At 32.7% G+C, this 8,644-nt stretch overlaps 1 protein-coding gene across 1 annotated transcript; it reads right to left on the reverse strand.

The window, feature by feature from the left end:
• Positions 1 to 2,262: 2,262 nt before the first annotated feature.
• On the reverse strand, positions 2,263 to 5,208 carry LOC140982174 (uncharacterized). Its single transcript, XM_073448592.1, has 7 exons — positions 4,900 to 5,208; positions 4,135 to 4,229; positions 3,855 to 4,057; positions 3,101 to 3,201; positions 2,664 to 2,767; positions 2,432 to 2,573; positions 2,263 to 2,289 (listed from the first exon to the last, which is right to left on the reverse strand). Exons 1-7 carry the CDS (start codon positions 5,206 to 5,208, stop codon positions 2,263 to 2,265), a joined length of 981 nt encoding a protein of 326 aa, XP_073304693.1.
• Positions 5,209 to 8,644: the final 3,436 nt, after the last annotated feature.

Below are 8,644 nucleotides of genomic sequence, written 5' to 3' on the forward strand. Positions count from 1 at the left end.
TTGATTTTGATACACTAACTTTTATTTTTCAACTATTTTGATCAAATTGATAACGTAGTAGCATTTGACAAGTCAACAATTTCTTATTCTACGTCATCATTTTTTCATGTCACGTCAGCATTGTTTGTTCCTAAGTCAGCACTCATACGAAATAGGATTGAAAACCAAACAAATTTAAAGTTAGTGCAGCAAAATCAAAATTTTGAAAATTTAGTTATCAAAACCAAAAAATAGACAAAATTAATGGACAAAAAAAGTTATTTTCCTTTTTTTTTGGGTATTAATTGTGGTATTAAGCTGATAATTAATTGGAGTGATAGCAACATAATGATAGATAGATGCAGTTGTCCTACTGGCAAGGATTCATGTGACGTCCAGTATGGATGCACTATGACAAACTGTTGTTCGTTAATGATTTGATTATACCAATTAATCAAATTTACCAATATTCAGTGGAAAAACTTGTGAGAGGCGGTCTCACGTATCGTATTTTATGAGACAGATCTCTTATTTGGGTCATCAATGAAAAAATATTACTTTTTATATTAAGAATATTACTATTTATAGTAAACATCGGTAGAGTTAACTCGTCTCACAGATAAAGATTCGTGAAAACGTCTAACAAGAGATCTACTCATATGTATGTATGTATACACAGCACATAACAGGAGATATTTACTTATTATATAATACTAGGTATGGGCACCTCAATTCTTGAGGTGTCCTGCCCAGGTTTACGGTATAAAATATGAATATTTATATTTTTTTCAGAAGTAATTAATAATTTGTTTATATTTGTGTAGGTTTTATTTAATAATATAAATTTAAAATATATAATTATCATGAACATAGTATTTTTTTATGTTTTTCTATATCCGTACTCAAACGATTAGTATTGGAAGTTGATATATTTAACAAAGTGAAAAATATGAAGAAAAGGGATTTATAAAAGTAAAAATAGTTAGGAAAAATAATAAATTGAGGTTCAAATAGAAGAAGTTTAATAACATGTTGTAAATTGAATATAATGTATTGCTTTATTTTAAAATATAACGAGAGAGCTACTCCATAAATAAGTTATTATAGATTCGAAAATAGCGTATCTGTATTTTGGTATTGGTTGTAAGGGTGTTACATTTAATGATGTTGGCGCTAATGAATATTTGAATGTGACAACTTTAACTTAAATATAAGTTGTAATATGAGACATTAAACAATCGATAAGAGCACAAAAAATTTTAGGGTAATCAAAAAAATTTGAAGAAATGTTAATGTAGACAAGATTTCAAAATGTTTAACTTTTTTTTTTTTTTAGAATTTAGTTGACGGATTTATGAATTTTGTAACATAGGGTTTTTTAATGACATGTAAACATGACAATTAAAATAAAATTAATTCATAAGACAACTGAATAAAAGGTAACAATGATGACCTAATAAAAGAAATGAAAATATATGAATAGAAATTGTTTGGAGCTCGTATTGATATAAAGTTTATTATATGTTTACGCACATGTACAACAACTAAGCATTTTTTATGACATAAGATAAAGATTTTATTTTTCATTCAATGTACATGGTTGTTTTGATGGAGTTCGTTGGTTTTTAGGATTGCCTCAATGTCTATTACATAGTTTAGTAGGAGCAATAGTTTTGATTCCATGTTAGGCATGCTTTGTAAGATGATGTCCCATATTGGACTTGAGTAAAATATTCCTATTAGTTTGTCCACATTTTCTTTGAATTTGGTTCATATACTGAATTTGTAATTAGCAAAGGGTGGATAATAAAAATTTATAACATAACAAGCATGTCAAACGTTATATAATTAAGCATATAAGTATGTATGTGGTAAGAGAAATTAAAAACAAAAAATGTCGTGAAAATTACATGAACTAAATTTTTTTTTATGAAGTTTAAAATATAAAGAAAAAATCACGAAGGGAAAATTTTATTTCGACATGAATATAAAATTTAGTGTACTCGAAATTACGTTCAAAATTAGTATACTTAAATTACTTTTTTCTCTTGTTTTTCATGCTTATTTATAAATTTATTGGACAAATATTTAAATGAAGATAAGATAACCCGACCCATGACCCATTTTTAAATGCATATTTGTAGTGGACCATATTTTTCAGTAGCGGGTATTTCTGGTAAGAATAGGAAGAGTCATTTCCATAAATCAAATAATAAGAATAATATAACAATAATTCCACACATTAACTTCATCTGTAAAGTTGATTTCACCCATTTTCCAACTTTAACCAGAATAATTTGTTAACTTGAACTAACCCCACAAAAACCACAACACAATGAAGAAACAAGCATGAACGCACCCTTTGCGACCAAAAAAGAATATATATTATTTATTTGTTTATTGTAAGATAAATAAAAAATAAATAAAAACCAGTTAAAAGACAGCTACATACAACACATGTCTCTGCCTCAAGGATCTTCCCAATAACATTACAATCACGAAGAATATGTTCAACAAACCGAGCAATCTTGCTCTCCAAGCAAGAGACTACAATGCGTGCTACATAATGATGTAAAAAATTATTGTATGGATACCTACAACCAAATGAAATGCAATTTAGAGTACTCCGAAGTTGTTCACCAGGTTTATAAGAATTTTCAATATTTGGGGTGGGAAGAACTTACTCGAAAAACATTTCAAAAACGTGTTTCACAGCACCTAGGCGGATAAATTCTTTTTCTGCAACTTCACTACTAACAGCCACCAAGACTGAGATGAACTCAATAATCTGACAGACACATCATAGCTCAAGATTAGATTTAGTGCCACAGAGAAGATCAATTTTTCTCGCAGATATAATTTCAAATGTCAAAAGTGGGGGATTGTAGAGAGGAACTGAAGTACCGTGAAGAGCATAAAAAAAAAAAAAAAGTAAACCATCATTGCCTTATGTAAGAAGCATTTATAGGGAAACATAACATTTGTCTTCTCATATGCAAGCATATAATAGAGTAGGAAATATTCAATAAATTACTGAACAAAAACAGCAATCAATACACACACACAAAAAAAATCTCACGACAATATAAACGCCTGCATCCTTTTACTAAATAAAAGATACCTTTAAGCGATGCTTTCCTAGAGGCGGCTGCAATTTGTCATACATAGTTAACAACACATGGTCATCTTCAGATGAAACATCCAAAAGTTTGAGTAGATCACCTGACAGATAAAGCAATTAACATTATGATTTTGACACCACCATTGATATTTGATGGCCACTAACGATTGTACTGTTTGAAACACATTTTCGCATGCTTGATTCAACAATAGTAAATTTAGTTGCACGTTTTTGCTTTGTCCATTTATGTTTGTTTCCCATTTCTTTGATGTTCTTGTTCTCTCATCAATATTCATTGTCTTTCCACTTTTGTCTCCAAATTAGAAGCACTTCGTCAAAATTGGAATTGTTGGTCAGGAAATTGTGAAAATGTTTTGGCCATCCAAGTCAGAGATTTCTCACACAAAAATAAAAAACAATCATATCACTTAAATAGTACACAAATTAAAACTCAATGCTGAATAGGAAGCTGGATTGTTCATCCAAAAAGGAACATTCATTAATGCGTTCTTCACAATTATTGTAAACTGGCGTATATGTTAAGGATCAAACATGAAGTATTCACAATTATTCAGGCAACGCTTGATTTGTCTAATACTCAATAAACAACAAAGACGCATTATTATTAAGGCAAGTGACTGAGATTGTTCTTCCAAACCTTCAGCTAATTATCTTCCAAATAATGAATACTGTGGTGCACTTATAGCAGCGTGGGAGCATGTAATCATAGAATATAACTCTCAAGTAACCATACCTAGGTTCTCCAGCATGCCTTCAACAGTTGCAGGATCGGCAGAAATTCCAGATCCATGAGTCATCTGATGGATATACATGTAATACATTCCCGAATCCAACCGCTTGGGGTCTAACAAAGATATACAGACTGACAACAAGCTAATCAAAACTGATTTTGGTCTTGAGCGCTCCAAGGCATGGTGAAACAATCTTCCAATAAAACTGTGACAGCAGCAAGCTTTCAGGCAAGGTAAGAAAAGGTGGTAAAGGATTGCAATGGAAAAAAATAGCATAGAAACCTTGGACTGGCAATTTTTGAAGCTAGTCCTGGGGGAGCATATCTGGTTATTGCACAAAGTGTTTCAGCAGCATTAGCATGCACTTCAGAACAGTCCTGCAAGTAAAGATAGCACCCACAAGAGATTTAAAAAAAAAAGATGCTGAAAATGCATCATTCCAACTGTTTTGAATAAATAATAAATAATAAATAATAAAGCAATAAATAGATGAGTTCTCAACATGTTTGCAGATTTTAAGCCACAAAAAGAAACAAAATCATTTTCAGATATCATTCCTCGGGCAACTTATTTTTAGCACAATAAATTAGAAAAGGAAATGCAACTTCGATAACAACCCTGGTAGCATCTGCAGTTGGCTTCAGAGTCTGTGACTGAAGGTTGGCCCTAACACAGCAAACTTACAAAGGCAACAACAATCTTAAAAAAAGAACGCCATAGCCCAAATATCTCGCTCACGAAAGGGCAAAGGTCATAAAGGATGTCTTATGGCTTTCGAATCAAACAAACAATTTATGGACAGAACAAAGAAGGATTCAAAGCTAAATATCACAATAGAAAAGCATATTAACTAAAACAGTGAAAACTTTACAAGATAATGAAAACCAAGGCAATCTGAGGAAGAAAAGAAGTATGTCAAAGACATCAAAATAAACGATGCGGAGGCAGGACAAAGAAGCTGCCCAACCGAAGAAGAAGCAGCTCTGAAACCCAGGTACACAAGACAGGAGGAGATGAGAGCAGACCAAAGAGACGTAAGAAGCCTACCGATTTGCAGAAGCAGAGAAGAAGCGCAGCGAAGAAGAGAAGAAGCGGAGCTGAGGCGCCACCGAAAAGCTGGAGAAAGGAAGGCTCAAACAACGCGCCAAGCGGAACGGTTTTTGAACGCTGCTCCTGCTGAACGCTGCTCCTACTGCTCCTGAAATGTGGTGGGGTGGGGGGGGGAGACAAAATCCAAGGTAAGAGGAAAAAGGAAGAGGGGGAAAATGAAGAGATGCAGAGCAATTGCAACCGGAAGTTCAAGGGTGAGGAGGAGAAGATCGTTTGTTTCTCCTCTTGACAGCACGAGCTCTTCATTGTTGGAGAAAGACATGCCTGACGCGTGTGTTTGTTTTTTACAGACAACCGTACAAAAACAGGCCCGTTTCAAATTATTCGTGCTTTCATATATGTAGATAGATAGATATATACGGTAGATTTATGAGACAACTAGCTTGTCAGCACGTGCCAGGACTCAATAGGCGGCCATGTTACGTGCACATGCAAGGTCTCCATAATTTCATCAATTTAAAATATATGAGATATAATTTTATACCTTATCGATTCAAATATATTTTATATACTTATTATTAATGGATCACTATCATTAATAAATAATTTGAAATTCTTTCGTCAAATTATTTCATAAATTAGAACTTTTCTGTAAATCAAATCCTCAAGTACTCAATCATAACCTAAATTATTGATTGCTCATGTCATGGTTCACTAAGTGGATAATTTATTGTTGAATAATATTAAAATTGCAAGCTAAAGATTTTCATATTATACACCGATCTTTATCATTTTGCTTTTAATTGAATAAATTATTATTTGAAATATATATTTGAAGGTCGTCTGAATTTTGACTATCCATATCTGCATCTTCTTATTAAAATTTATGAAATTATACCCAATATTATACCATTCACATCCTTTATTCTTAATTACCTGCTAGTGTACATGACACGAACGATAATTTTTTTATATAACAATCTTATTTATATATATTACAAGTGCAATAAATTTTTATTTTATATTATCAATTATTGGATCAAATAAAAATGATTGGAGATAAGATAATAGCAAAAACTTGTGTGAAACGGTCTTACGGATTGTATTTTATGAGACGGATATCTTATTTGGATTATATATGAAAAAATATTACTTTTTATGCTAAGAGTATTACTTTTTATGCTAAGAGTATTACTTTTTATTGTGAATATGAATAGTGTTGACCTATCTCACATATAAATATTCGTGAGACCGTCTCACAAGAGACGTACTCATAATGTAATAGTCATGAGTAAGTCCTACGATATTATCGGAGAGTAATTTTAAAGAAAATAGATATTTGAGTTTATTTCTTATATTTAGTCTAGTGCCACAAAACCGCACCAAATTCGGAATATAAATAATTCATTGCATGGGGAACAACCACGAATTTGAAATGATGTATTATATACACAATAGGAGGTGGGGTCGGCGGGGTCGGCTGATGGTGGTGGTCCGACTGGGATGGGTGGTCTGTGGCTACTGTATATGTGTATTTTAAAATACACATATACAGTAGCCACAGACCACCCATCCCAGTCGGACCACCACCATCAGCCGACCCCGCCGACCCCACCTCCTATTGTGTATATAATACATCAGGATTGTGGGGTCGGCAGGGTCGGCTGATGGTGGTGGTCCGACTGGGATGGGTGGTCCGTGGCTACAATGTATTATATACACAATAGGAGGTGGGGTCGGTGGGGTCAGCTGATGGTGGTGGTCCGACTGGGATGGGGTGTCCGTGGCTACTGGATATGTGTAAAACTAGCGCAATTGGTACCAGACTTGTGCTAAGTATCTATATGTCCAGGAGATCTTAGGTTCGAGTCTGGGGAGGTGCAAACTCCATTGCTTGGGCTGGAGGAGTCATTGAGTAATGTGCCATGGGATAACCGACTCCCGCCAGTTGGATCGGGAACATCCCATGTGCATTACATATTGTAGAAGATGTGTTGGTTCAAGTTGATAAATTCATATATCCTGTAGATTTTATTGTTTTGGATACACAACCAATACAAGTACATAATGAAATTCCAGTAATATTGGGACGACCATTTCTAGTAACTTCAAATGCTTTAATTAATTGTCGAAATGGAATAATGAAATTGTCTTTTGGAAATATGACTCTAGAACTTAATGTGTTCAATTTATGTAAACAACCAAGTATTAATGAAAATGAATATGATAATGAAATTGAAACAATTATGGAAGAAAATATACAAGAAGAAAACTTAAATCAACAATCTGATGTTTTTTCAATAGAAAGTTTTGAGTCTGAAAATAATTTTAAAAAAGATGATAATACAAAACTTGAATTAAAAGTTNATTTGCCACGGTTTTTTGAAAACCGTAGGCAAATTACGATAGTTTGTATAATTCCGTCGCTAATTTAGTGACAGTTTTTCAAAAATCGTCGCTGAATTTAAATTAACAAAACCGTGGCCAAACTTCCACGATTTTTTAAACTCGTATGATCAAAGTCAATGACATAACTGGAACATGCAACAAATTTATTAAAATCTACCGTCGATCTCGCCGAAAGTACTTACTCACAGAGGCATTGAATAAAATCTAATGGCGGGTGGGTCGTTAACATGGCATCAAGTTATTTGAGTTATTTTTATGGTAAGATTGCTTCAACTTATCATTTGTTTAATTGTCGAGTGAGAATCTTGTCTTAGTTCTTAATGCTTCTGTCTTCTTTTGCTTCAATGAGTGGGATACCTTTGCTACTTCTTTTATCCTTTGTGTTTGTGTAGCGATAAAGTCTCGTCCCCGTGGCCACGGCGAAGCCAAGCAAGTGCAAAAGTAAAAGCAAATAGTACAAATTGTATAGGAAGATTCACTTCTTTTTTTTAAAAAAAAAAAATCTGAACTCAAACTACAAACGAAACCCAATAATAAAATATTAAAATTAGATTATAAATCAATAATTGTTGCAAGAAATTCCACATCAATTTTGGACCATTTTTATATTACAAGATTTAAGTTAGGTTTCCCTACTTCAGGTAGATTAATTGAAGGTCAAATGTCAAGATCGAGTGATTAATTGCTTGTAGGTGAAATATGTGCTTTCTATCTGTATAATTTGGAATTTTTTTTGGTACAACAGCCCATTAGCATCATAAAATGAACCTTTTTCAGAAGAGAAGAAGTTGTGGAGCCATGGTCATGAGCAAAAGGCTCGAATGGTTACAAAATGTAAAGTGAATGCAACGTTCCCATCACTCTTCATAATTAACTGACAAAATCAAACTGAATAATGGTGAGTTTAAAAAATATTTTTTTAAATGAAAATTTTAATATAGTTTTCTTTTTGAGAAAGAAATTTATATTGAAAAAAAGAAAATAAATTTATGATATATTCGAATATTTCTGTTAAAACGATTTGATATGTATCTCATCTCATATACCAAACGATATCTAAAAATCTGAAACATTACGAACAATTACAAACTTAAGGAATGTAAATCACCCAAACAAATCGATTGAACTTTTGTAAATGATTTGAAATATTCCGTTCTTAGTTTCCTCCATCTAAACGTCACGTCAATTTCAAGAAAACTAATTTTATTGAGAAAAATGGTTCCTCCATAAAAAGATAAACCCCTTTGAAAGTGCTAGCTTTTTATAAGCATGATAACATATTGAACGACAAATTCAGTTTTAAGTCTCTATATAAAAATATATCCACAACGTA

Source organism: Primulina huaijiensis, chromosome 8, assembly GCF_012295235.1.
Source record: "Primulina huaijiensis isolate GDHJ02 chromosome 8, ASM1229523v2, whole genome shotgun sequence".
Classification (NCBI taxonomy): Eukaryota; Viridiplantae; Streptophyta; class Magnoliopsida; order Lamiales; family Gesneriaceae; genus Primulina; species Primulina huaijiensis.

Coding starts and splice junctions, on each gene's coding strand:
- LOC140982174 (XM_073448592.1), bottom strand. CDS start 5,208: ATGAAGAGCTCGTGCTGTCAAGAGGAGAAACAAACGATCTTCTCCTCC. Junction 2,768..3,100: donor TAGGAAAGCATCGCTTAAAG/GTATCTTTTATT, acceptor TGTGTCTGTCAG/ATTATTGAGTTCATCTCAGT. Junction 2,290..2,431: donor TTGAGGCAGAGACATGTGTT/GTATGTAGCTGT, acceptor TTGTGGGGTTAG/TTCAAGTTAACAAATTATTC.